Source organism: Heterobasidion irregulare, assembly GCF_000320585.1.
Source record: "Heterobasidion irregulare TC 32-1 unplaced genomic scaffold scaffold_02, whole genome shotgun sequence".
In the NCBI taxonomy this organism is placed as follows: domain Eukaryota; kingdom Fungi; phylum Basidiomycota; class Agaricomycetes; order Russulales; family Bondarzewiaceae; genus Heterobasidion; species Heterobasidion irregulare.
The window spans coordinates 1,339,563-1,365,986 of NW_009258198.1; the positions used below are offsets into that span (position 1 = coordinate 1,339,563).

The 26,424-nt window shown below is 61.9% G+C and overlaps 10 protein-coding genes across 10 annotated transcripts; 3 read left to right on the forward strand and 7 right to left on the reverse strand.

Moving 5' to 3' along the window:
• Nucleotides 1–176: 176 nt before the first annotated feature.
• HETIRDRAFT_443524 (uncharacterized protein) lies at nt 177–4,716 on the reverse strand (the record flags this gene model as incomplete). The annotated part of the gene is made up of 17 exons (XM_009544092.1): nt 4,604–4,716; nt 4,496–4,539; nt 4,328–4,440; nt 4,115–4,253; nt 3,864–4,043; nt 3,710–3,809; nt 3,565–3,656; nt 3,464–3,514; nt 3,315–3,410; nt 3,139–3,257; nt 2,923–3,019; nt 2,505–2,871; nt 1,608–2,421; nt 1,400–1,553; nt 1,005–1,331; nt 685–904; nt 177–598 (listed from the first exon to the last, which is right to left on the reverse strand). The coding sequence occupies exons 1-17, from the start codon at nt 4,665–4,667 to the stop codon at nt 177–179; spliced, it is 3,399 nt and encodes a 1,132-aa protein (XP_009542387.1). The 5' UTR covers nt 4,668–4,716.
• A 1,612-nt stretch (nt 4,717–6,328) lies between these two features.
• Nucleotides 6,329–6,630, reverse strand: HETIRDRAFT_310637 (uncharacterized protein; the record flags this gene model as incomplete). The annotated part of the gene is made up of 2 exons (XM_009544093.1): nt 6,329–6,421; nt 6,496–6,630. Coding segments are annotated over 2 exons (228 nt in total), but the record flags the coding sequence as incomplete, so codon positions are not given.
• Nucleotides 6,631–6,945: 315 nt separating this feature from the next.
• HETIRDRAFT_379532 (uncharacterized protein) lies at nt 6,946–9,997 on the forward strand. Its single transcript, XM_009544094.1, has 14 exons — nt 6,946–7,144; nt 7,217–7,262; nt 7,328–7,393; nt 7,455–7,460; nt 7,511–7,632; nt 7,687–7,815; nt 7,867–7,955; nt 8,027–8,042; nt 8,097–8,199; nt 8,251–8,381; nt 8,440–9,036; nt 9,099–9,556; nt 9,626–9,731; nt 9,788–9,997. Exons 1-14 carry the CDS (start codon nt 7,045–7,047, stop codon nt 9,877–9,879), a joined length of 2,061 nt encoding a protein of 686 aa, XP_009542389.1. The 5' UTR covers nt 6,946–7,044; the 3' UTR covers nt 9,880–9,997.
• Nucleotides 9,998–10,140: 143 nt separating this feature from the next.
• HETIRDRAFT_141404 (uncharacterized protein) lies at nt 10,141–10,793 on the reverse strand. The gene is made up of 4 exons (XM_009544095.1): nt 10,630–10,793; nt 10,533–10,561; nt 10,342–10,461; nt 10,141–10,279 (listed from the first exon to the last, which is right to left on the reverse strand). Exons 1-4 carry the CDS (start codon nt 10,772–10,774, stop codon nt 10,184–10,186), a joined length of 390 nt encoding a protein of 129 aa, XP_009542390.1. The 5' UTR covers nt 10,775–10,793; the 3' UTR covers nt 10,141–10,183.
• Nucleotides 10,794–11,003: 210 nt separating this feature from the next.
• On the forward strand, nt 11,004–11,912 carry HETIRDRAFT_470594 (uncharacterized protein). The gene is made up of 5 exons (XM_009544096.1): nt 11,004–11,056; nt 11,121–11,235; nt 11,296–11,448; nt 11,546–11,636; nt 11,724–11,912. Exons 1-5 carry the CDS (start codon nt 11,021–11,023, stop codon nt 11,782–11,784), a joined length of 456 nt encoding a protein of 151 aa, XP_009542391.1. The 5' UTR covers nt 11,004–11,020; the 3' UTR covers nt 11,785–11,912.
• Nucleotides 11,913–12,831: 919 nt separating this feature from the next.
• On the reverse strand, nt 12,832–17,128 carry HETIRDRAFT_457384 (uncharacterized protein; the record flags this gene model as incomplete). The annotated part of the gene is made up of 5 exons (XM_009544097.1): nt 12,832–13,212; nt 13,435–14,041; nt 14,144–15,398; nt 15,464–16,120; nt 16,194–17,128. 5 exons carry the CDS (start codon nt 17,126–17,128, stop codon nt 13,112–13,114), a joined length of 3,555 nt encoding a protein of 1,184 aa, XP_009542392.1. The 3' UTR covers nt 12,832–13,111.
• Nucleotides 17,129–17,708: 580 nt separating this feature from the next.
• HETIRDRAFT_311043 (uncharacterized protein) lies at nt 17,709–19,048 on the reverse strand (the record flags this gene model as incomplete). The annotated part of the gene is made up of 4 exons (XM_009544098.1): nt 17,709–17,862; nt 18,000–18,127; nt 18,230–18,355; nt 18,431–19,048. The coding sequence occupies 4 exons, from the start codon at nt 19,046–19,048 to the stop codon at nt 17,709–17,711; spliced, it is 1,026 nt and encodes a 341-aa protein (XP_009542393.1).
• A 1,013-nt stretch (nt 19,049–20,061) lies between these two features.
• On the reverse strand, nt 20,062–21,044 carry HETIRDRAFT_246944 (uncharacterized protein; the record flags this gene model as incomplete). The annotated part of the gene is made up of 4 exons (XM_009544099.1): nt 20,062–20,196; nt 20,302–20,459; nt 20,650–20,722; nt 20,784–21,044. Coding segments are annotated over 4 exons (627 nt in total), but the record flags the coding sequence as incomplete, so codon positions are not given.
• A 238-nt stretch (nt 21,045–21,282) lies between these two features.
• Nucleotides 21,283–23,516, forward strand: HETIRDRAFT_448620 (uncharacterized protein; the record flags this gene model as incomplete). Its single annotated transcript, XM_009544100.1, has 4 exons — nt 21,283–22,056; nt 22,113–22,451; nt 22,507–22,689; nt 22,743–23,516. The coding sequence occupies 4 exons, from the start codon at nt 21,283–21,285 to the stop codon at nt 23,514–23,516; spliced, it is 2,070 nt and encodes a 689-aa protein (XP_009542395.1).
• A 733-nt stretch (nt 23,517–24,249) lies between these two features.
• Nucleotides 24,250–25,493, reverse strand: HETIRDRAFT_448621 (uncharacterized protein; the record flags this gene model as incomplete). The annotated part of the gene is made up of 5 exons (XM_009544101.1): nt 24,250–24,323; nt 24,376–24,381; nt 24,458–24,816; nt 24,892–25,161; nt 25,240–25,493. The coding sequence occupies 5 exons, from the start codon at nt 25,491–25,493 to the stop codon at nt 24,250–24,252; spliced, it is 963 nt and encodes a 320-aa protein (XP_009542396.1).
• Between the last annotated feature and the right edge of the window lie 931 nt (nt 25,494–26,424).

A 26,424-nucleotide genomic window follows, 5' to 3' on the forward strand; every position in this document is an offset into this window, starting at 1 on the left:
GGGTGGATGGGTGGTGCGATTAGAGAGACAAGTGGTATGTATGTGGTCAAAGCGGCGATGCGGTATATACAGGCGCGAGGCGATGGGCCAGAACGTCGGGAAGCGGGGTGCGGTAAGGTGTGGTAGGGAGTGGTGGCAGAAGCGAGGCGAGGCCGGGCGATCGTGCGCTCGATGCGTCATGCTCGGCCGCGGGGCGGATCGGGCGAGAAGAGATCTTTGGAGGGCGGCCGCGAGGAGGACGCGGAGGACGAGGACGCGCCCCTCGCTGGCGCCGGGCCGGTGGGGAACCCGAGCGCCCTGAGTTCGGGGAGGCGCTGCTCGTGCATGACGCGCTCCTGCTTTGCGAGCGCGGCGCTGCGGTCCTTGAACGCGTCCTCGATGCTCTGGTCGTCCGGGATCGACTTGAGCTGCCGCTGGAGGTAGTCGAGCGGGCCCGCGCCGCGGTGCGCGGCGAGGTCGGGCGGCTTGTGTCGCAGTACCTCGCGGATGTGCTGGATGAGCTTCGTGATCCGCACGAAGTTGATGAGCGCGTGCTCGTCGACCTCGACTGCGGGCGCCTGCGAGCGAAAGACGGAGTTGAGGTCGCGCAGGTGGACGGCTGGGCATGGGCATGGGCACAGGGAATGGAGGAACGCCGCGTCGGTCAGTGCGCGCCGATGGGGATACCTGCGGTGCCTGACGCACCTAACCAAGGAACACAGGGCGCATCCGACGCGCGAAGGGCTTCTCTGTACGCGCGGTGGTTGCGCTCCGGTTCCAGGAGGCTGTCCAGCCGCTGCAGCACGCGCTTCTCCTGCTTGTTGAGCGAATTGTCGTGCGTGATGACGAGCGCGGTGATGCTCGACGACTGCAGCGCGTTCACGATGGCCGACATGGACGAGAAGTTGCGCAGCTTCCGACATTCCTGAAGCGCGATCCGGGCTCGGTGAGCACTCGCGGGATCTTCCATCGCGACGGCATCACGGCGTCGCATCAAAAGAAAAGAAAAGAAAAGGGGCGCGCACCTCGGCGGTGTTCACGAAGAACTTGAAGACCTCGCTGCGCGACTGCACCTCGTCCGAGCGCAAGACCGACTTCTTCACCCAGTTCACGATCCGGTTGTTCGTCTTGCGCGCGGCGTCGATGTGCCGCGTCCCCGAGATCTGCTGCAGATGGACCACGCAGTCCGTCTGCGTGATCCTGCTGTACAGGTCGCCTTCGATCAGCGTGAACGCGATGGCGAGATCTGTGGGGACGAGGTCCGAAGCCTTGGACACTGGCCGCCGACCGCTGGTCGTCCCGGACGGAGACCGGAGAGGCGGGCTTTGAAGTGCCCTCTCGAGCTTCCGCCGCTGATGGAGGGCGGTAGGTAGATGAATGAGCGACGCCGCCGTAAATACCACGATGAACGAGATGGTACCTTCTCCACCACGCCCGCGACGATCTCGCGCGCCGCCGTCTCCATGGTCTGCGAGCTCTTGATCGACGCCGCAAAGTCGTGTATTCGCTGGAGAAGCCCGGTGTTCATGTCCCCCTGCTCCATCTTGAGCCACGTCTGCATCAGAAGGAGGATCCTGCAGAACGCATCAGGACACGCTCGAGCGACCAAACGCCCACGGGAGACTCACGAATAGCGCGTCGACACGCGATGCTCGGTCGTGATCACCGCCATCCTGTCCATGTCGTCGAACCGTCTCTGCAGGATATTGAACACCTCCTCGCTCGTCGTGAACGCGCGATAGCTCGTCAGGAACGCAGACCGATACTCCAACTGGTCCTTCCCCGTGTCCGCGAGCAGCTGCCCGACCAGCCCCTCCAGCGTCCCCGCGTCCACGAGCCCCTCCGCGTTGCGGCGCACAATGGCCTGCGGATCCATCACCGCGCGGTCCAGCATCGCAGCAAAGTCCGAGACGACGAACGACGGGTCCCCGCTTATGCTTGACGCGCGGCTCGCCACCGAGTGGAAGGGCGAAAATTCCAGTCGCGCCGACGACGTATCGGAAAACGACGGCAGCGAGACCACGCGGCTGCCTCTCCGCTCGTCATTGCTGCTGCGCGCGCCATCATGCAACGAAGCGTCGGCAGACGCCGCCATGCTCGGCGCGGGACGAACCGACGCGGGCGAAGGTGGGGGTTTGAAGAGCATGGAAGGCGGGGACGCGCTGATGGGGGCGGACAGGATACCGCCCGTGCGGCGGATGTGGCTGGCGGACATGGGTGAGAGATAGGAGGGAACAGATTGCGGACTGCCTATGACAGGTTCCTCCATTGGCAGAATCGCTTCGGGGGTGTATGGCGACAAGCTGGCTCGCGTGCGCCTCACGTCGATGGCCTGCGGTCTGGTTATGGATAGACCGGACAAAGGGGGGATATCGCTGGACGAGCTGCTCGCGGTGGACAAGGAGGGCTGGTGTGAGCGGCGGATCGGCATGGGGAGCGACGCTGTAGGTATCGGAAGGGGTGATGTAACTTCCAAACAAGGATGAAAATCTGGGTTTATGGCGGTACGGGAACGAGAGACGCACCTATGCCGGGCGACCTGTCAGGCAGCATACTTTTCATGGCCACGCGCAATTCAAACATCGTCGGCCGCTCCTCTGGCGCTTTCTTCCAACACCGCAGCATGAGCTCCCACAGCGCATCCGTCAAGCCGCGCGCGGCAGCGCTAGCGCCCGGGCGCTCAGGCAGCTTCCCTCGGACGATGTCGAGGATGACGCTCGCGTCACGCGAGTGATTGCTATACGGCGGCGCGCCGGTCAAGAGCTCGAGGCAGAGCATGCCGAACGACCAGACGTCCGCGGGCTTGGACGGCGCAAAGGGATCTGGCTCAATCATCTCGGGTGCGAGCCAACGGTAGTTTCCCGCGGTCGTGGTCTGCGGTCCGGGATTGGCCTGATCCGCAGTGAGGCGAGACAGGTCATGGGAATCAGTGTAGACGCGCACCTCCTCGATGACCTGAGAGAGGCCAAAGTCACAGATACACGCTTTTCCGGTGTCGGATATGAGGATGTTCATCTGGAAAAGTGGGCGCATCAGCAGGCTGCGCAGGTGGCAAAAGGGCGCATATCAGAACTCACGCCACGCAGGTCTCCGTGGACGATCTTGTTGGAATGGAGGTACTCCAGGCCTGATCGGATGCGACGTCAGCTCGGGGCTCACCACGGCCGATAAAATTGGGGCGCGCCTGAGGCGACTTCGCTCAGAAGCCGAACGCAGTCTACTTCGGGGTGGTTCTGCACGTAGGTGATGGCGTTGCCATTGTCCATCCATGGGCTGACCTGAGAGCGATGTAAGAGGTTGCACATGACGGGGCCCCGGCGATGCTTCCAACGTACCGAGTAGACGTAGTCGCCGATGAATGCGATGCCATACAGTCGAAGGACGTTGGGGTGCTGGAGGAACCGCCAAATCTCCACTTGCTTCTGAAAGCGCTGAGACCCACAGATGTCAAGCACCGCATTGACACGCATTGATGAGAGCTTACCAGCTGCGCTGCGGGGGATTGATTCATCAGCCGAGGAAATCCTAGGGCAACCTGCGGGGCGTTAGCGAGAGCTGCCGGTCCGCAGCGCGATCGGGACTCACCACGTCCTCTCCCAACCACTGCCCGATGAAGATGTCGTTGAAAGAGCCCATGGCCACGGCGTGCTCGCTCGTCTTTGTCACTTGCCCAGTCACTGTCGATCGGCCGACGGTCAGATAGGAATTGCGGTCGAAAACAGAGACCCACAGTCTGCCATTACGGGGAGTGACAGAAGCGGCTGCAGCTCCCTCAAGCCTTGTCGAAGCTGATTTTCTTGAGGCATCTCTAGCATGGGATCTTGGAGTTCCTGTGGGCGGATCGCTCACCGTTGGGACTCAGACCGGGCGCCTGTTCTACGCACCTGCTGGATGACACGTATGACGGACTGGACGTCTTCTGGGCCGGCGGTGCTGAGGCCCTCCTTGAGGGTGTGCATGTCTTGAAGTAACTTGTGCATCATTTCGCGGAGCTCGAGATGATCGCGTTCGCGGATGGCTTCCAGAGAGTCCCTTCGGCGGCTGGCATCAAGATGCAGGGCGACCTGATGAGTGCGCGCGGGGGGGGATCTATGAGAACGGGAAAAGATCATGATTCGGGAGGAAGGGGACATACGTTGAACTGGCGCAGGCAGGTCTCGAGCTCGCGATACGAGGCATCGATGCCCTGCTTTATATCCGTCTGGTGGACGAAGGACTTTACTTTGTTGTGCGCGGCCCACACCTGGACGCGGGAGCGGATGCGAGATATGACGCTGGGAAGAGGGATAAGCGGGATCGGCATGTGCTGGAAAGGGACGGAAAAAGGGGCAAGGGACGGGGGACGCACGCCTCTACGTCGTCGACTGCGCGGAGGGCCGGGGTGCCCTCAAGGCCGACGGCGTTCTCCTGGAGGGCGAGGAGGAGGGTGACGCATCTGTTGGAGAGGTCCAAGCATTGTTGCTGTGTGCGGGGGTGAGTGGAGAGGACGGAGGGCAGGGAGCGGGCGGGGGCTCACGCGGTATACTTTGACGTTCTCGACGGAAGCGTAGAGCGTGCGGACTATCGCGAGACACGCTGTCAATCGGCTGCCCAGGGGCGGACTCAGCACAGAGCGGAGACTGACCGAGGTGGATGCCGTGCTGGAGTTGTTGCGCGCTGGAGAGGGCAGCGAGGTCCTGAAAGCTCATGGGCCTCAGAGGTCGTGCTGATGCTTGGGCTTGGGGGCGAGGAGGGGAGAGAGAGCAGGAGGTGCGGCATATACGCGCTGGATGCGGAGGGCTATATGGGCGTTAGTGGGTTCCTGGTCACCTCGTCCCTGGTACTCCCAAGATAACGCCCGCCGCACCGCCAGTCTCTCTCCCCGCAGTCCTGGCCTGCTGCTCTCTGGCGGCCTGCTGTGACACGCTGGCCATGCTGTGTGCTCTGTGCACCACTGGCACGGTCCATCCTGCTTATTTGCATTTCCTGCGACGGGCTTCTCAGAAGAACATCCCTCGCACATGATAGCTTGCCGGTCTGGCGAATAGAGACTGGGTAGCGTGGCCGAGTTGGTCTAAGGCGTTGGATTTAAGTCATTCTTGATTCCCAATGGGCGCAAGTCCGCGCGAGTTCGAACCTCGCCGCTACCAGCTGTGTTTTTTGCTTGCTCCGTCGTCCGTTTGACCCAGTATCCTTCAAAGTTGACTTGATGTTTTGTTTCGCACTTTTACTGGAGGCACAATGGGGCCTCTCTGCCTCATAGCCCCCTTGAGCAATGCATGGTCTACTCTCTGAGCTGCCATCTGTCCTTCTCTCTCCCTTCAAGGACTTCTCCCATCTCCACTCCAGCCTCAAGCTAGATATTTCTCGCCCCTCCAAAAACTCACCCATCCTTTGGCCTTATCATTCGTCCTGCCCAGCCTACACCCGCCTAAGACTACTATACACACTGACATCATCATCCTTATATGATCCCTGCGGCGACAGATTGGGGTCATCAGCGATTAATCTGTTTCACTTTTGGGGCGCAGGTGTCAATGTGTGGCCCAACATCTAATTCTTACTTACCTTGACGAAGGTAAGTCGAAAGCCGTTCTCCTGCTCAACCGAGATTGGCTTTGGCTATCACGCGAGTTATATGGGGCATGGTCACGATCTCGGGCATAACACGAGCATCATATTCCGCGGTAAATGGTATCGTTAACAGTGTGACTTGTGATTGATGACCATCATTTCACCGACAGAGCATATCTCAAGACGGCCGTCTGAGTCATTAATGAGCACAGGACATGGCTGATTGTGCGGTCACGAAATTATGACCTGGTCTATGGCCAACCTCAAACACAAGGCGGACATACCATGCAATGGCCAGTGACGGTTCGAGAGTATCGATATATGCAGAGCCACGGAGACCCACATCGGCACCTCCTTACAGGAATGCGGCGCTGTGGGCCTGCCCACGGAGGCTGTGTGCTACTTTGCCTGAAGAGATCGATTCCCAAATGCCTTCTGTGTGGTCATGAAACAGCACGTCAAGATAGACCCCGGAATAGGCGACGGACGGAGCTCGAGCATCCCTAATCGCGCATCTACGGTGATCAGAATCGACCGAAAGAACCCGAAAAGCGACTCTCATGGTCAATTGTCGAGGCGCGCTTCCCTTCGTCGGGTGCGAAGACTCCACGCACAGGGTTTATGATAGATGAGAGGTGTGATTCATTGTCTGACTGCGTAGCCTATACAGGCAGTGTAAGCAACTCGACGCTACCGACCTTCCAAGACACGTCACCGATAACGGAGCTCGACGGATGGTTGACCGTGTCCAGATGGAGGAACAGGCAGCTCGTCTGAGGCAGACGGGCGCGGGAGATCAATCGTCCTCGTGTAGTTCCTTCCACGCCTGTTCTTTCTTGGCTTGCCGGACCTTTGCGTCTTCGCGGTTTTTCGATGCACGGACCATGGTCTCCAGCCCATCGTTAGCGAAGCGGCACGTTGCGCGAAAATAAAGAGGGGGGAGGACCGCGAGGCGCCGCTCACCTCTTTGTGCAGGCAGGAGTTCAGCTGGTTCTTCGCGGTGTTGCAGCCCCCCGTCCACTTTGTCCAGAAGTTCGCATGGCACGCCTCGAGGGCCTGGAAGAACTCCCTGCAGGCTGGGAAACGGAAAGGGAAAAAACGAGGGGTGTCAGTGGGAAACGTCGAGTCTGCGTGTCCGGCGAAAAGCCCAACCAATGCGCCTCTCGGATGCCTGTGGGTGCATGAGGCTGAAGGGTCGGTAGGCCGGAGGGAATACGAGGCTCCCGGGCCCACGCTCGGTGTGGATAGCTGGGGGGGGTCGCTGGATGACGAGGGCGAGGATGGAAGAGGAAGCGCGTTCCCGCGGGTGCAAGTCAGCAGCAGCGGCAGAGGCGATAATCGCGCTTAGATAACCCGAGAATGTGGTTACGAGGAGGCGTTGACCCCAACGCTTGCTTGCAAACCCGGACCGACCGCGCATTTTACGATCCCCAATTCCACCTGCCTCCACCACCTATAAATTCCGGCTTCTTGTTCGCGCATACACCCTCTCCCCCCGCCCGTCTCACCGCCATGTCCAAATTCACCCCCCAGTCCTCCGATGCAACCTCCATCGCGACCATCCGCACGCTCGCGGCCGACGTCGTCGGCAAGGCCAACTCTGGCCACCCAGGTCAGTCGGCGAGCTCGACGGACGGGGCGTGTGGTGGAGCTTTCGAAAATATCTGATCCGTGTCTGTTCTAGGTGCGCCTATGGGCATGGCGCCCGTGACCCACGTCCTCTTCACTCGGTGCGCAGTGATCTCCATATTCGACGCCTCTGGCGCCTCTTGACCATGCTTGCCCTTTTCGTTAGCTTCTTCAACGCTAACCCAAAGAGCTCGAAATGGTTTAACCGTGACCGATTTGTGCTCTCGAACGGGTACGCGGTCCATCGTCCTGATCGGCGCAGATGTTTCGTTCTGACTTGATGATCCCCGCAGCCATGCGTATGTGTAGACCGCGCTCTGTCTCTGACTGTCCTCTGAATCCGCATCAGCTGCGCGCTCCAATATATCACCCTCCACCTCTTGGGCTACAAGCTCTCCATGGATGATCTCAAGGCCTTCCGCCAGATCGATTCATTGACCCCCGGTCACCCCGAAGCCAACCACACCGATGGTGCGCTCTGCGTCCTATCGATGCATCTCGTCGGCTGATCAAATGCTTCGATAGGTATCGAAGTCACCACTGGCCCCCTTGGGCAGGGTATCGCCAATGCCGTCGGTCTCGCGATGGCGCAGGCCCATCTCGGGGCGGTGTACAACCGTGATGGTTTCGACTTGGTTGACAACTACACTTACGGTGAGCCGGCAACCATCTGTTGGCGTGGATTCGACTGACGGACGCCTGTAGCATTCCTCGGTGATGGCTGTCTCATGGAGGGTGTCGCCAGCGAGGCGTGCAGTCTCGCGGGGCACCTGCAGCTCGGCAACCTGATCGCCGTAAGTGCAGAATATTGATTTTTTAATCGAACATGAACCGGCTCTGATCACTCATCCGCGCGCGCTTTTAGATCTACGACGACAACCGTGAGTCCTTTCTGCATTTTTGCTCGTGTCCACAGAGATTGATTTGACCGGCAGATATCTCCATCGACGGTGACACCGCTGTCGCATTCACCGAGAACGTCGAGCAGCGGTATCTCGCGTACGGCTGGCAAGTTCTTCACGTCGATGATGGCGACAAGTCAGTTTTTCGCTTGTCGCTCTGTCGTCCACAACCTCATCGTCTCCGCAGTGACTTGGAAGCCATCTACAACGCGATCGCCGAGGCTCGCAAGGAGAAGACCAAGCCCACTCTCATCCGCTTGCGGACGACCATCGGCTACGGCTCCAAGCAGCAGGGCACCCACGGTGTCCATGGCGCCCGTGAGCAGTCTCCGTCCCCGAGTTCTCCGCTGAGCCTCTGTTGAACCATGATCCGCAGCTCTCAAGGCAGACGATATCGCCGCTCTCAAGACGAAGGTCAACTTCGATCCCAACACCTCCTTCTACGTCCCTCAGGAGGTCTACTCCGCCTACGCCGAAGTCGGCAAGCGCGGCGCCATCCTCGAGCAAAAGTGGACTTCCGCGCTCGCGACATACGCCCAGAAGTACCCCGCCGAACACGCTGAGCTCGTGCGCCGCATCTCCGGCGAGCTCCCCAACGGCTGGGAGAAGGCTCTTCCCATCTACAAGGCGACCGACGCTGCGCAGGCTTCGCGCAAGCTCTCTGAGATCGTCTTGACCGCCGTCACTCCCGCTCTCCCCGAGCTCCTCGGCGGGTCCGCCGATCTAACAGGCAGCAACTTGACGAAAGTCAAGGGCACGGAGGACTTCCAGCCCCCGAGCACTGGCCTTGGCAGCTACAAGGGCACGTACATCCGGTATGGTGTCCGCGAGCACGGCATGGGCGCCATCGCCAACGGTCTTCACGCGTATGGTGGTATCATCCCCTTCGTCGCCACGTTCATGAACTTCGTCTCGTACGCGGCCGGTGCCGTCCGCCTGTCCGCCCTGAGCAAGCACCAAGTCATCTGGGTCGGTGAGCACACATCCCTCAGACTCCTTGCCGTGTGTTTCAATTGACGCGCTCGTGTCCGTCAGCCACCCACGACTCGATCGGTCTCGGTGAGGACGGCCCCACACATCAGCCCGTCGAGACCGCCATCCACTTCCGCGCGACGCCCAACATCGCTTTCTGGCGCCCGGCCGACGGCAACGAGACCTCCGCGGCGTACCTCGTCGCCCTCAAGTCGAAGCAGACACCCTCGATCCTCTCGCTCTCGCGGCAGAACCTGCCGAACCTCGAGGCGTCGACGATCGAGAAGGCCGCGCGCGGCGGGTACGTCGTGCACGAGGAGGACAAGGAGGACTTGACGATCGTGTCGACGGGCTCCGAGGTCAGCATCGCGCTCGAGGCTGCTGGGAAGCTCAAGGCGCAGGGTATCAAGACCCGTGTCGTGTCGCTCCCGTGCTGGCTCGTGTTCGACCAGCAGCCGGAGGAGTACAGGCTGAGCGTGCTCCGGAGCGGCGCCCCCATCTTGTCGCTCGAGGCGCTTTCGGTGCGTGACGGTTTTCTTGTGCTGTGTGTAGACTACAAACTCTGACGGTGGTCGTCGCATCACTTGCAGACCGCTGGCTGGGCCAAGTACAGCCACGAGCAGTGGGGTCTTCCTGCCTGGGGCGCTTCCGGCCCCTATAAGCAGGTCTACGAGAAGTTCGGGATCACTGGCAGCAGTACGCCTTTTTCCCTTTCCTTCGACGAGCGTTCACTCATATTCTTTTGCTCCTAGACATCGCGGTCGTGGGCAAGAAGGTCGTCGACTTTTACAAGGCCAAGGGCGGCGAGGTCGTCTCTCCTTTGGTCAAGGCCATTCACTTGTAGAGAGGGAGAGAGAGAACAAAAAGATAGACGCGAGAAGTGGGACGATTGTGCTTGTCATAGAATGTACCGCTAGAGATGTGTAATGCATTGTTGAGAAGATTTCGTTCGGTGTGCACTCAGTCGGGGCCTCAATTGTAGTGAGCGAGCACACATGTCGATGTGACATTGCGGGAAACAAACCTAAGCGTCGCACCAAGCTCAGAAGTCAAGACACGGGACTCGCAAAGAAGTCAAAAGGTGACGCCATACTGACGCAGCTGAGAGATTGCAAGCAAATCAAAGAACGCAGTCTATCACAGGATGTCTATTTTCTGGCCACGACGTTCATGGTGTCCCAAGCCGCCCGCTCGACGTCCTCCTTTTCGACCTCCTGCACGTGGGGCTTCAGGTAGCGGGTGTCCTGGCACGGCACGGGAGCCCCGTCAGCACGCAAGGGAGGCGAAGAGACCGGGCGAGACGCACCTCCTCGGGCTTTGTCCACTGCTCCTTGGGCAGCGCCGTGTGGAGGATGCTGAGCTGCGAGGCGCGCTTGAGGCGGAAGGCGCGGTCGTACGCCTCGTTGGGCGTCAGGCGCTGGATTGCCTGCGTGCACGGGACACGGACGGCGGTCAGTCTCGACGAGGACGGAAACGCGCGCGGAGGCGAATGCTCACCCGCTGGACATCCTCGCGCTCCTCGACCACTGGCGAGGGGAGGGAGGCGACGGGCGTTAGACGCACGTAGAGGTGGGGGGCGGGCGGGGGCACGTACGGAGGTCGTCGTATTTGAAGCCCATCTGCCTGTAGCCGGAGAGGTTGGCGTACCAGGACGCGACGGGCTTGAGCCACCTGGAGAGGGTGCGGGACGAGCGCACGTACGGCGCGAAGGAGATACCGAGGGGGCCGAAGAAGGTCATCGTTACAAGGTGGAGTGGTGGTGTGGTGTTGCTGAAAACCAGCGGCTGGCGTCGCAGGCGCATCCCATCCGGGCCTTTCCGGCGCCCCCTCGCTCTGTTTGGCTGCTGTTTGGCCACCGACACCCCCCCGGCTATCACCGAGATACGGATGGTCGAGATATCTGTCTGCTTAAAATCGCGCTGCGAGATCGTTTTCCGCTCCCCATCCTCTCCTCACCACTACCACTACCACTCACATCCATCGCAATGTCTGTCCAGGAGCGCACCTACATCATGGTCAAGGTCCGTCTTTTTTTTTTTACTCTCACCCGCGAGCGGATCACCGGCCTGACCGCGACGATCGCAGCCCGACGGTGTCCAGCGCGGGCTCGTCGGCAACATCATCAACCGCTTCGAGCAGCGCGGCTTCAAGCTCGTCGCGCTCAAGCTCGTCCACGCCACGCCCGAGCACCTCGAGAAGCGTGCGTTTCGTGTTTTTTTTCATCTCTCTCCCCGGGCTCACATCGTCGCCCCGCGCACAGACTACGCTGACCTCAAAGGCAAGGCCTTCTTCCCCGGTCTCATCAAGTACATGGCCTCCGGCCCCGTCGTCGCCATGGTCTGGCAGGGCCTCGACGCCGTCAAGACCGGCCGCGTCATGCTCGGTGCTACCAACCCCCTCGCCTCCGCCCCCGGTACGCCCGCAGTCCAGCCATGAAAATCCCGTCCCCCCCCCCCTTCCCCACGCGCGCGTCATGCTAGCCGTTTGACTGACCGATTGTCGACCCTCAGGCACCATCCGCGGCGATTTTGCGCTCGCCGTCGGCCGCAACATCTGCCACGGCTCCGACGCGGTCGAGTCCGCCGAGCACGAGATCAAGCTGTGAGTATCTCGCGTTTTCTTCCTCCCTATCGTCATTATCTGTGTCCTCGTCGATCGAATTATTCACTGCGCGTGCCCCCTTCACAGCTGGTTCCCCGAGGGCGTCACCCAGTACGAGAGCACCCTCGCCAGCTGGATCTTCGAGTAAAAAAGCACGCGTGCGGCGCGGCCCCCGCGCGGCGCGAGAAGAGATGAGAAGAAGCAGTTTGCATGTGTTGTTTGTTGTAGGCGATATCGATTGTAGACAAAAAAATATACATCATAGCCGTGGAAGCGACTCGCAAATCGGCTGCCATCCATCCATCCATCCATCTATCTACTCATCCCCGCCTCGAGGGGGCCTCGTTTCTCCAGCCAGACGCGAGTGCGCGCCGCGGCGTAAGTTAATAAGTGACGTCCACCGCAAGCACGTCCTTCGCTCGAAAGCGATCCGATCTCTCGCGCGGCCTCACTGCGCCCTCTTCACATTCACCCGTCCGTCTATTACATCACTCGCGACTAAGGAGACTTTTACATGTAAGTGCTGCTACTGTACAGACGGCGCAGAACCGAGAAAGAAGCAGGAACATCAAGGAAGAGCAAAGGAAAACAGCGAGAATAAATAACGAATGACGACGGTCGTTCCTCCCACCATATAAATAATTGAGGTCCGAGACGAGATGCAGAAGATAGACATGGCCAAAGGGTGGTGGAGGGGTGGAATGGAATGGAATGGAAAGAAAGGAAAGGAAACGGAGGGGGGGGGGGGAGGGAAGGGAAGGGAAATGGATACTGGAAAAAATATGCTATGCGATGATATTAAAATGCGAGGCGATGATATTGAGTGAGGCAGCATTTGACCACCGGAGGAAAGTCCACGGGCCACGATGACGGGGGGCAGAACGAACGCAGAAACACGAATAATAAAATAGAGACCGCGCGCCAGGGGCCGACGCCAGCAGGAATGTACGACGCCATTGCGGGGCCCACAGAAAGCTCTGAGCGGCCTCCTTCGGCTTGACTGCACACGGACACGGGCACGGGCACGGGCACAAAGCGCGAGACAGACATGACGGAGGGGTGTCGCCAGAGCAAAACGGTCCAAGGGGGGAGGACAGGTAACGCAGCACACGTATTGAAAAAAAACAGGCGAGCTATCCAGCCGGATCCTGGCGCGCCATACGGGATTTTCTACGGCCCCGCGGGGGCGGCCGCCACGATCCACACGCCCCAAGTCTGCGCGCTGCGCGCCATAGGCGTCACCGGACAATTATAACGACGGCGCCGATGGCAAGACGGATCGCGGGGTTGTTGGCCTCTGCCGCTAATGGATAAACTCTACATGGTTGGCGAGCGGCATCCCGACGAGCTCCCCGCCGGCGCAGACAGCACTTTTGTTTTTGTTCTTGGCTACCCCGAGCCAAGAACAAAAGCAAGAGCGCGCATAAGATCGTCCGTCCGTCCACGCCTTGGAGGGCTTGTCGGAACATCGCTCGTCAACCGAGCAGAGATCGTCCATTGTCAGCAGAGGCCAACAAGCCCGCGAGGTCCTGCTCGTTCGCCGCGTCCAGCCGCCGAGAACGCGCTTTCAGGCGCACTGTGGAGATCGGTCACGCGGACGTCAGTATGTATACGTATATGCGCGCTATGCGCAAGGCTCGGCGTGTGTCGTGCGGTCCGCGCGCGAGTGGGGGATGCGCAGGCAATCGATGCGGTACGGTTTCGGAACCGACTGCCTGCGCACGCCCCGTTCGAGCGCGGATCGCGCGACACGCGCCGCGTCTTGCTCGCAGCGGCAGACGAGGCGAGATGAACTGACGATTTCGATCCAGGCTGAGCAGCACGACCTTCGCCGCGCCGGCCGTGCTCTGCGCCTCTCCAGAGCCGGCGCCGGCACCCCCCATGAACGCCGAGCGGTCCGTCCAGTGCTCGTCCTGCCATATCGCAGCCTTGAGTATCAAATCGTCCATGCTGCGCTCGAGCGCGCCCGGTCCGTCAAAGTCCACGCTCTCGGTGCGCACGGCGAGGCTCGCGAGGTAGTTTCCGCGCGAGGTCTGCACCTTGAGCGCCGCCGAGTGCGAGCGCACGCGCGCGAGCAGAAACGCGAGCGCGTCCTTGGCCGCCGCGCCGAGCGCGTTCGCGTTGCTCGCGAGCCCGTCGAGCTCCATCACGACGGGCAGCGGTACGATCACCGTCCAGCGCAGGCTGTCGACGAGCGCGGCGAGCGGCGGGAGTGAGGAGAGGAAAATGTTCGTGTCGACGACGAGGGTCGTGTACCCCGGCACCAGCTTCAGCGACGGGCGCGCGGGCGCGGCGCGGCGCGGGACGCTCCGCCGGGCTCGGCGGAGCTCGCGCGGCTCCGGGTTCTCCGATGGGCTCGTGGATGACGAGGATTGCAGCAGGCTTCGCAGATGTCGTCGCCGCGCCTGTGCGAAAGAGGGGGCCAGAACCGATCAGCCGCCGCCATTTCCAAACCGGCAAACGAGCCCAAAAAAAGGGGGTGGGAGGGGCGGAGGCAACACACGAACCTTCAACACCTTGACCTCGTCCGAGTCCATCTCGTCGTCCTCGCTCTGCTCCGACAAGTCTGCGAACTGCCACTCGTCGTCGCCGTCCACGTCGACGTCCATATCGTCCGAATCGTCCCAGCGCGTGCCGCGCTTCCTGCGCTCCTCCGCCTCGCGCTCCGCCCGGTCCTCCTCCGCCCACACGCGCACCTTGTCGCGCAGCGTGCCCTCGACGACCCACTGGCTCCGCCCGTGCGCCTCCTCCACGCGCCGGAAGCCCTCCGCGGCCTTGGCGAGGAGCTCGCCCGCCCAGAACACGCGCATCCACCGCTTGTCCGCGACGGCGAGCTCGCGCCGCGCGCCGCGCAGCTTCGGGTCGTCGTCCTCGTGGTCGTCCTCGATCATCCCATCCACGCGCGCCTCCTCGACCTCGTCCAGCACCGCCATCTCCATGTTCCCCTCGCCGCTCGTCTCCCAGAAGCGGTGGTCGTAGAGCTTGCGCCCGCCCCACGCCATGCCGCGCAGGCTCCAATCCTCGGGCAGGAGCATCGAGCGGTCCAGCGTCAGCTTGACCGACGCGGAGCGCGACACGGAGCGCGGCACCGTGCACAGGAACGCGGCGAGCATCTCCCAGGGCACGGCGCGCTCAAGGAGCGCCATCGCGGCGGGATGCTGCGAGAGCGTGCCGAGGAAGGTGAGCACGATCGTGAGGTACGGGTTCAGCGCGTCGCCCAGGGTGGACCCGCGCCGGACGGGCTTCTTCAGGACATGCGCGAGCATCGCAAACGTCAGCTGGAGCGCCATGCTGAACGCGGGCAACGGCTCCGCCGACGCCGACGCGTCCGAGAGCGAGGGCGACGGCTGGGTCTCCCCGTCGACGTCCATCTTCTCATCCGCGCCGGCACCGGCCGCGTGCTTCCGCGCGAGCTTCATCTTGGCAAGGGGGCCCGCGACGGGCCGCTCCTGCTGGCCGACCACACCCGTGCGGCGCAGGGCGCCGGCCGGGCGGCCGTACTCGAGGATGGCGCCGACGTTGACGGCGGCCATCATCGTCCACTCGCGCGCCTGCGGGTCCTCGATCGAGAGGCGCTCGATCAGGCGGCCGAGCGTCGGCGCAAAGTCGTCGAGCTGGATGTTCGTGAAGAGCATGCCGTGCAGGTACACGAACAGGTCGAGCGCGCACGCGTCCGGCGCGCCGCGCCGCGCCTGCGCCGCGGGCGACCACAGGGGGAGCACGGATTCGCGCGAGGTCGTGAACGGGTGGAGGGTGATCATGCTGGGGGGAAAGACCGGGCGTCAGGGGGCGCAGAGCGGAGGGAGCCAATGCCGCGTGAGACTGACCTTTTCACAAAGTGATACAGCCCGCGCAGCTCCTCGCCTTCGACTTCGCGGCTGAGGAGGCCGAGGTGGTGGTGCAGCTTCCCGATGCCCGGCTTGTCCTGCACGCCCGCCGCGTACCACTCCCTAGCGATGGTCCTCCAGCGCTCCTTCTCGGGCTCGAGCTCGAGCCTGCGGGCGGCGGCGATGCCCACGCTCGGACTCGGCGAGTCGTCGATGCGGGGGAAGGGCTGCCGGCTGACGGAGCTGACCGCGGCGGACACCTGGGCGTCGGCGGACTCGGGAGAGGGCTGGGCGGAGGTGAGGATGGCGGCGAGGGAGGACGGGGGCGTGGCCTCGGTGGCGATGAGGCCGGCGATGGCCATGCGATAGCGGGCGAGGTCGCCGAGGGCCTCGAGCCAGTTGATCTTGAAGGTGTCGAGGCTGCGCTCCTCGAAGAGGCCGCTGTAGAAGGTGTAGGCGTAGTAGATGAACTCCTGGAGGTGTTCCATGGCGACCTGGGAGGAGAGGGAGAAGCGGCGGAGGTTCTCGAGGAGGCGGTGGAAGGCGTGGCTCCAGAGGCGGATGACGATGTTGTATTTTTCGGGGATGCTGCGGAGGGAGACGGGGACGGTGGGGGCGAGGGAGATCTCGAGGAGGTTGTGCATCATCTCGGCGAGGCTGTGGAGGAGGTCGTTTAGACGGCGCAAAAGGAGGAAAAGAAAGAGAGAGGGGGGGAGGGAGGGGGACGCACGACTTGTGATCCTCGATGCGCTTCTGCCATCGCAGGGACTCTGCGTCGTCGCCCCTTGGCTCTGGGGAGGGGCGGAGGACGAGGCGCGCCTCGGAGGCGGCGTCGTCTGGGTCGTCGCGCATGATCTTCGCCTCGAGTGCGGAGATGTCGCGGTAGAGTTTTTTGAGCTGGGCGGAGAAGGCGGTCGTCTTTGACTCGTCGCGGGACTTGCGGTCGAAGATGGAGGGATTGGAGGAGTCGTCGGTTGTGTTGGAGGAGAGGGTGAAGCTGGAGGAGATGATGGAGGGGGTGTAGGAGGAGGCGGAGGAGACGGAGACGATGTCGCGCGAGGACTTTGAGGCGGGTGGTGGAGGGGGGGGCTTGCGTGCCTGGGAGGCGAAGCGGACGGGATCGTCACGGCGGGGGTCGTAGAGCCTGCCGGGGTGGGACTGGTCGCGTGGGGGGTGGGAGGGCTTTGAGGGGGCCCTGGGTGCGTAGGAGGAGCTGGTGGCGTCGGAGATGGGATCCGGGTCCGCGGGGCGACGCATGGGGACGTCGTCGGTCTGGTGGTTGAAGAGCTTCTGCTGCTTGGCGGAGTGGGGGTGCGGGGAGGCGCGGGAGGGCCCGGAGATGGTGAGGCGTCGGGAGAAGTCGTCCGCGCCGTCGTCTGGGTGGGGGACGGTGCGCTGTGGGGAGCGGTGGGCGGGGTGGGGTTTGCGCGGAGACGAGGGGGAGGGGGACTCGCGCGGGGGCGGGGCCGGTGTGAGCGGGGCGGGGGAGGGGCGCTCTGTGCGGTCGCGCGTGCGTGGGGGGCTGGATGGGGCAGCGATGAGGATGTGAGTGGGTGCGCGGGAGAGAAGGACGGACGGAGCGTTCTTGCGCTTGATTGCGAAGATCCTGTCGGCGAGGTCGACTTGAGCGTCTGGCTCCCTGTGCTTGCGAGGAGCGGAGGCCATTGCTTGCTACGGGGAGTGGGGAGAACAGAGGGGACGGACGGGAGAGAGGGAGAGAGGGAGAGAAGGCGAGGGCTGGTGGTGTATAGCGGTCCCGTGCATTGGCTGCGCTGCTGCGCAGTCGCTGCGCTCACGGAGAGATCCCACATCACCTGTCACACCCCGTCACGCCCCTCCTCGCCCGCTCGCCTGCGCGGGGCCTGGCACCGGCCGCTGCTGGCGGTCTCGGCGTGACACGGCCGCCCCGCGCCTCGCTCCATCGTTGCTGCTGCGCGCCCCCGTCCACGACAACACCCTCCCGTCCTCTGGGCCCCATCCGCATCCGGCGTTCTCGGCCGTTCCCAAGCTCCCACAGATCACATGCAATTTCCACTAAAATACACTTTGCTGCTGCGCCCCCGCCGTCCCAACATAACACATCCTATCTATCGTCCTACGTACACCTCGCTTCCCACCCCCTGCCCCTTGCCTCACCACGAATGGTGCCCTCCGCTCACGATGATGCTTCCCGGCACAATGTCAACACTCCGTCAGCTTGACGCCCGCACTCGGCCCGGAACACACGACATGACATGAACAACACTCACTCGCTCCCCGTGCAGAACGTCGACGCGTCCGACGCCAGCCACGCGACCACCCCCCGCAGCTCGTCCGGCCGCCCCAGCCGTCCCAGCGGGTTCGACCTCGACCACTTCTCGAACAGCTCCGGCTGCTTGTCCAAGTACGCCGCAGTCATCCTGCACCACCCGCGTTTGCAAAAAAAAAAAAACCGCAAGACGCCAGCAGCCACGGTCCGGCGTCAGCGCGTATCTCATTACCCCTGTCGCTTCGCAGCCGACGCCCGCAAGCGCAGCCGCCCGCTCAGCTCACTCACGATGTGTAGATGTGCCCCGGTGAGAGCGTGTTCACCCGGATCCCCTTCGCGCCCAGCTCGCACGCCATGCTCCGCCCCATCTGCAGCACCGCAGACTTGGAGCTGTTGTACGACACCCACGCGTGGTCCTGCCCCGGCGATCATCGATCGTCGTCGTCAGCACACGCCCGCGCGAGATAGACACCGGTCGGGCGCCTGATAAGCACGCACGCATGCAGGCTCTCACGCACCTTGTTCGTAATGCTCCCGCTCATCGACGCGATGAGGATGATGCTCCCCGCGTTCCCGAACCGCACCATCTCCCTCCCCGCCGCCTGCGCCGTAAACAGCACCCCGTTCGCGTTCACGTCAAACACCTACCCGCCCCGCCCCGCCCCGCCTGTCAGCCAGCCGCCCCGCACGCACGCACCGAGTCACGCCCACGCACGCACCTTGCGGAACTGCTCCGCGGGGTACTCCAAGCAGTCCGTATGCTCCCTCAATATCCCCGCCGCGGCAACACACACGTCCATCCTCCCCTCCCTCTCCCCAATCGCCCGCCCAACCGCCCACATCCGCGCCTGGTCCGTAACATCCGCACACACGTACTCCATCCTCGTCCCCTCGCCCTTTCCCTCACCCGCGCCCATCCGCTTCACGTACTCCGCCACCGCCTCCCACTCCGCGCCGGGCGACGCAGGCAGGTCGACGCAGTACACGGCCCGCGCGCCCGCCTCCGCGAGCGCGAGCGCCATCTCGAGCCCGAGCCCGCGGTTCGCGCCCGAGACGAGCGCGACGCGCCCCGCGAGCGTGAACTCGTCGCGCAGGCGCGCGCGCGGGGCGATGCGCGCGTCGGTCTGCGCGGCGAGGGCTAGGGCGACGCCGCGCGGGGCGGGCGGGGAGGAGGATTGCGCGGCGGGGGCTGCGGCGGGCGGGGTCTTGGCGGTGGAGGCTGGGCGGGTGGTGGTGAAGTGTCTTGTGAGAGGGGGAGGGGCTGCGGCGCGGGTGCGCGTGGCGCTGGCGAGGGCCGCAGTGCGGCGCAGTAAGGCGTTCCTGACAGACAGCAGCATTTCTCGCTCGTCGCTCGTGGGTGGGTGTAGATCTGCAGGGGCTTCGCTACGCTGCGCCGCTCGCCCCTATGACTGTGTCTATATGTATCCCGGCCGCATAAGGGCTACCCACGGCGCCCCCGCGGCCTAGACCGCACCCTGTGTCCTGTCCTGTCCTGTCTTGACTCGTCGGGTCGCGGGTCGTGGGTCGTGGGTCGTGTGTTCCGCCGCCTTATTTGTGGGTCGCGGGTCGAGGGTCACGGTGTGGTCTGGAAGACCAGCTGACGCGGCGGATCGTCGCTCCGGGCGCGCGCGTCTTCGGACTCGCATCCATTGCACTGTACTGGGCCAGAGGGCGCGCAGCGGCTGCGCCCTGCGCGCTCGGACGCTGCGGCTCTCGATCAAGCAGCACGGCACGCTCGCGCTCGCGCTCGTGCGACGCGCTCTCGAGAGCCCTCGACGGTACGTACCGAGCACGCACACTCTCCCGCGCAGTACGTTATCCGCCTTCTCGCGCGCCGCGCGCCGACCCCCTGAGCGGTCACCTGGCGCGCTTCCCTCCGCATTCCTCCCGCCGCCCCCCGACCGTGCACTGGGCAGCCAACTCGAGTGACTCGCGCTCCGGAATAGCATATCACATCACGTCCTGCTGCTCGCCCTCCCACAGGCGGCGATGTTCGTGTAAGGTAAGCACTGTAGCAGCAAGTAGTAGTAATACATGGTATGAGCACTAGTAATGCGGAACCGCGTGCCCCTCCCTTCCGTAAACGATCGGCGACGCGGCAAGAAGCAGTTAATACGGACGCCGATAGCAGGCATAAGTAATAGATCGTGGTGTTACAAACAACAACAACCAGAAGGAAAACGATGGAATCGGCACCACCACGATAGATAGAACAAAGGGCGCCGCGTTCCCGAGAAAGCGCCGCTAGAAACACGCGCTGGCATGTGCTGCGCGCACGCGCGCCGTGCGTCGTGCGTGCTCAGCCGCGGCCCCCGCGGGGGTCGTCCCTGGGGACGCTCCCGAGCCACGGCACCCACGGGACGACCTTGGCGTTGAGCCGGCGGAAGAAGTGCGCGCCCCAGCGCGTCGGGAGGTCCTTGCCGTGCCACTGGTCGACGACGCGGATGATCTTCTCGGCCTCGTCGAGGTCGACGACGACGATCGACTCGATCACCTGGTGCGCGCGGGCGCATGAGCGACGTCATCGGGAGAAGAGAGGAAGGGAGGTAATAGGGATGACGGGGATGATGGGGATGACGGTGACACGGACCTTCTTCGATCCCGTGATGCGTACCACGTATTCCTGTTTTTGCCAGAATATGACGCGGTTGGGCGAGTCGGTCGAGGCGAGGACCCGGCGCCCGAGGGTCGTCGACGAGGACATGATCCTAGTCTGCGTGCGTGCAAGTCGCATCGGCGAATTCGTTCCTGGCGACGGCTCGCGAACAAACAACATACCAGAGCAAACCACTGGTTCAGCGACGCATACGTTAGCGGTGCGCCGCAGGATGAGCGAGAGGGACATGCCTGCGATGCGATCTCGTTGAGGTCCTTGCACCTCGTGAGCGGATGCTTGCGTCCGCGTCAGCTGGCTTACGAGACGCTCGAGGACGGAAACGACACACTTCAAACGACGCATCCCGCCTCCACCTCCTCTCGAGTATCTCCGTCGTCGGCCTGCATTCATACAGCTGCGCGCAGCGCGCCTCAGGTCGGGGATCGTCTGCGCCGGGAGAGAGCGCCGCCACGCACCTCCTTCAGGTCGTCGACGACGGCGCGGTGGTCCGCGCCCTCGTCTGCCGCGCTGCTGTGCCGCTTGGGCCCCGCGCGCCCGCGGTCGTGCTCGAGGGAGTTCATGCGCCGCGTGGCGATGCTGCGCTCCTTGACGGGGTCGACGCCCGAGTAGTGCGCGGCGCCCGCGACGGACTGGAGCAGCGCGGGCGTCGGCACGGCGTGGAGGAAGTGCGTGTGGTGGTGCGTCTGCGACGGCGGGGACGGCGAGCGCGGGCGGGGCGGCTGCTGCAACTTGGCTGGCATCGCTGGGTCGTTCTACGGTGCTGGTGGTGGTATTGAGCGAAGAGGTGTTGGAGTCATGCGAGGAGCTCGAGACGGAGAACGAGCACCTTGTTCCGAGAGCCCGCGGCCGTCATATCTCTACACGCACATCACGTGCACCCGGTCCGTCTAACTTACAAGTCAATCGTCTAATAGCAAGGTGGCGCACGCCACTCGCACTCTCCTCCCTACCACCATGGCCCCCCCCTCCATCAACCTCCTCTTCCACCCCAAGAAGAAAAAGACAAACGGCGCAGCCCCGTCTCCGCAGCCCTCACCCCCCAAGCGCCCCCGTCCCGCCGTGGCTAGGCCCCCGCCGAAGAAGCCAGATGACGACGACGACATGGCCGCCCTCCCCGAGGGCCCGTACACCGAGTTCAAGCTCGTCTCCTCCGCACTCAACGGCTGGAAATACGACGTCATGAAGTTCGACTCGCGCAAGCAGGTCGACATCCTCAAGTGGCCCGCCCCCGTCAAGCTCAACCGCAAGGACCTGCGCCGCTCGGCCGGCGCCGCAGACGACGGCGTGCCCCAGGCCAGGGCCGTCGGGCCCATGCTCGGGCCTGACGGCAAGCCCGTGATCGGGATGGATGGGCGGACGGTGATGGTCGACGCCGAGGGCAGGCCGATCCACGCCGACGGCTCGTCCTCCTCGAACAGGCAGGACAAAGGGAAGGACAAGACCCAGCCGCCGAAGAAGAAGTTCCAGAAGAAGACGAAGCAGGTGTTCAAGGTCGCGGAGGAGATCAGGCAGCTGCGCAAGGAGGAGCGCTATCCGTGGGTGCTGGAAGACGCCAGCGGCGGCGAGATATGGGTCGGGGCGATGGAGGAGGTCGTCAAGGCCGAGACCCAGGCGTTCTTCATGCCCGCCTCGAACAACACGTTCAAGTTCGTTCCGGCCCATCGCTGGTACAAGTTCCAGAAGAAGCCGAACCATTATATTCCGAGCTTGGAAGAGGCAGAGTCGCTGGTGAGTGTGGCGCCCTTGCTGCTGCAATACAGCCTGAGCTCCCGCGTTGCGCGTAGATGGCGCGGATCAACCAAAACAAAGATCCCATTCGTTGGCTGCTGAAGCACAACGGACAAGGCCCCTCCGCTGCGACTGCCGCGACGATCAAGGGCGAACCGGACGATGGCATGACTGTGGGGCAAAGTCTCGGTCCTGGCGGTCGGCAACTCCGGACGGTCGACAAGGGCTCCGATGCACTCTTTGGAGATGACGACGACGAGGGCGGAGGGCGGAAGAGGAAAGATAACGGGGCGGAGGGCAGCTACGACGAGATGCTGTTTGCTGAGGACTTCCAGGACGACGAGGAGAAGATGAACGTCGAGGAAGAGGAGGACGACCTCACAAAAGAATTAGAAGTGGGTCATTTCTTCTTGATCCGGTGTTCTATAGCTATAGCACCGTGGTCTTTAGGAACGGCTCCAGCGCGAGTATATCAGTGCCAACAAACAACGAGAAGGTCACATCGATGAATCGGACGACGAAGAAGACTTCGAGCTCAGCAAGGCCGGCAAGGCACTGAATAAACTTGTCAACAAGCACGGCGATAACGACGACGATGACGACGACGGGCTCTTCAATCCGTACAAAAACGACGTCAGTACGGTATGTTTATCGAGCTTCCATTTACTCATCCCCCCCACATACAGGACGAGGAGGAAGAGGAAGAAGAGGAAGAGGCTATCGTCACGAACGAGCCTGCCGTTATGTCTCAACCTCTGCCATCGCGAGCGACTCCTATAGCCTCGCGGCCGCCTTCGCAGCCCACTGTAGCCCCTGCGCAACCCTCCGTCCCATCCACATCAAACTCCCGAGCAACGTCCCCCGTGCCTAGCCACGGCGGCCATGTAGTCGTCGCGAAGCGTGCGACGAGCCCCAAGGCCCCCAAACCCAACCGCCTCGGGAACGGCGGTCGAGCAACGAGCCCCTTGGCGCAGTCGTCTGCGGTGGTCGCCAGCGCGCCAGTCCGCGCCACCAGCCCGGCCGCCTCCTCGTCCCAAGCCCCGAACGGCGCGTCTGCAGGCAGCCGCGCCACCAGCCCCGTCGCCGCGCCCCTCACCACTCCATCGATGGTCACGCCGACCGCCCACCCCACCAAACCGAGCAAGAAGCGCAAGGCGACGGACGACTCCGCCGCGGGCCAGCACAAGAACAAAAAGTCCAAGCCGCACCCGCCGCCTGCCGTCGGCCCGGACGGCAAGTTTCTAGAGCTTGAGGACAGCGCCGTGGTCGACTTTCTGCGCGAGCACCCCTCCATACCGACGCGAGAGTGCATCCACAACTTCCTGCCCTATTTACATACCCCACAGAGGAAAGCGAAATTCACTGCGCTCATCAAACGGATAGCCCAGCTGAAACAGGATAGCACACAGTTAGTTCTGCGAAGCGCGTATCGTACAACTGGCGCGGGCCCGAGCAAGTGAACTGGGTTGGGCGGTGGGTCGACCGGGCAGGCTGGCAGAGTGGTCGAGAGACTAGGGAGGTCGTGCCAGGAGTGCTCTTCCACCTGCGGCCTTCCTCGCGATTGATGCATCACTGTCGGTTTCTCGTTCAGGTCGTTGAGGACCTTGGTTTTTTGTATTCTGAGAAAGACTGTCACGGCGCTGTACTTTGTGTCCCGGATGGATCCTGCTATTTAATTATCCAGTCCCTCGAGCGCTTGCTCTGTTAGATCCAAGTCTCGTTCAAAGAATGTTTAGGTGGTTATGCAGACACGGAGTCAGAGCTGCCGACCGCTACGCGTGCCTCCCTTGTTCTGAGGATCGCAAGCTTATAGGGATCTTGACCTAGGCAGGTCTTCCAACACTATTCTAGAACCTAGCACGAGAGACGTGTGAGTTTCCGGATGATGGTCAGCTCGAAACCCAACGTCATCAATGTCATTAGCAGTGTGTGAAACATCAATGAAAAGATTGACCTCCAGTAAATTTTCCGCATAACCCCATAAAGGAAGCAGTGTTCTTACATGTGTGTTCGTGCTGAGTACTGTACCGCATGTCGACCAGGAATGCTAATTCATAAACACTGGAAATTGAGAACCTCCATATACCAAACTAGACACAAACCGAATAACAGCAGCAGGTAATAAGTGACGACAGCATTCTACTTCAGAACGAACAACAACGAGAGTTGAGTGCTGCGGCGGGCAAACGACGTTCAGCCGCCGTTGGTCTGGCCTTGCCAAAGGCCATATGATTTTCCTGGCGTCGTCTGCCACAGACGAATAGTGCCTGAAAAGAGAGTGAGCTATAGGATATAAACGAAGTAAGCACGCTGACGTACCGTCCTCTACAGATACAAAATCACGCAGGCACAGGGCAACGATCAGCAGCTGAAATGATTATTCGAGAGCGACGAGACTGACCGCTTCCACTGGCATACAGCTCTCCGTCAGGACTGAACTCGACGCAGTGCACAGGGCCATGGTGCCCCTTGAGCACCTCCCGCTCTTCCCCATCGATGCCATGCACTCGCACCCACTCGTCCGTCAGACTACCCGTGACGAACCGATCCTGTAAGATCGGGTGGATAGACGCGGACGACGGCGCGTATGGGAGGGTCAGGCTGTGTGTGGCTGCGCCAGTGGGTAGCGACGGCAAGAACGCGACGGTCTTCCCCGAGGTAACAACGAGGCGGTTCGTCTGCGGAGAGAGCTCCATCGACGTTATAGAGCTCGGGAACGAGAGGCTCGTCGTCAACTTGCGCGTGCGCAGGTCCCACCACCTGATCCGATCGCGAAGGATAATGCCGACGGTTACCGACAGTCCCGGGGCTTTGCAGGAGAGGCGCACCACTCACTTAATCTTGCCGTCCTCGCCAGCGGTGACGCCGGTGTGCTCGCCGACCCACACGACGCTCTTGACCGTGCCGTCGTGGGTTGACACCGAGCCGCTCTCGACGAGAACATCCGGCTCCGCATCTGGCCGACCGAGGTCGAAGATGCGCGCCTTTTTCTCTTGTCCGCCGGTGAGCAGGTGGCCCGACATCGGAGAAATCGCGACGCTGCGGACGATGTGGTTATGCGGAAAAGAGTGCAGCGGGTTGCCCGTGTACGAGTCCCAGATCTTACTGAGCATATTGAAGCGTATTCAGTACGAGATGTCCGCATGAGGCCCTCCCGGGAGCATCGTGTCACGGGAGACTCACGCAGTGAAGTCGGCGCTCCCTGACGCCGCCCGCGACGCATCTGGGCTGAGCTTGGTGGACCACACGGCGCCTTTGTGCCCTACAAACGTGCCAATCCAGTCCCCCGTCCATTCTCGCAGCATCGGATTCCCATCCTTGCAGCTGGAAATGAGGAGGTAGGTGCCGTCGTCTTGGAGGGCGGAGAAGGAAAGATGTGTGACGGGACGCGTATGGCCTGGCGCCACGAGGGGCACCGATTTTAGAGGCGTCGTCATTCTATACGTTAGAATTGAAGGATTAAAGGAGAGAGAGGGTAGCGGGTGAGATGATGGTTATGTTCGTGTCGACGGTCGTGATGTGTTCCAGTAGTAAGTTATCGGTGGCAGACCATGACAAGCACACCTGCCTTTCTTGGCCCCATCATCTTTGCCGTCTCTTGCCAGCGCTTCGACCCCGCATCGTCCGGCAACGACATGCGTCTCCATATGTCCTCAGACGATACATTTCTACACCTTGTATGTTTCCTGAATATTTATATATATGTGCTCTACAGTGGCTGGGATGCAATGCTTGGTAGGTAGAGATTTCTTGCTTTACTACCTAATATCAGGCACGGCAGTGCCTGATGAACGTTTACATCCGTCAGCACTCAGTTCTTCTGCGCAGTCACAGTCGAAGAATTCAACACTTCTCAATATTGTAGTGCGCTTCGAGACAAGGATGTATTGTACTGGTACACCACGGGAGACCATGGTATAGGTTTCTGCCCACCCAAAGCTACGTGTTTCACGCACATTGCTTCTTGGCTGTCATTCGGACTTGTGACTTTTGTTGCTTGCCTTGACGAGAGGTTGTATACTGCTTGTATGCGTGCTTCGTCTGCCCGCGAGAGCGCTTCTTGGCGCTCGCCGTATCATTGATCACGATCTCCTGTCATTAGTCTTGCGAGAACGTGACGCCATTTGGGCGTTGTCCTGTTGTACGATTCATTCTCACAACATATCAAAAACCATGGAGATGCTATTTGAGAATCCCAATTCGGGCGCATCTTACACCAACACCTGCACGCTTCTATACACGCCGAACCTTCTATACACGCCGAAGTCCTAGTGCAATCCTTCTTTGCACAGCCTCGGTTTACCTTCAGCGACGGTGCGTACCTCATTCCATTCTTCAGACCTCAATCGTACTCATTGGAAATGGGAG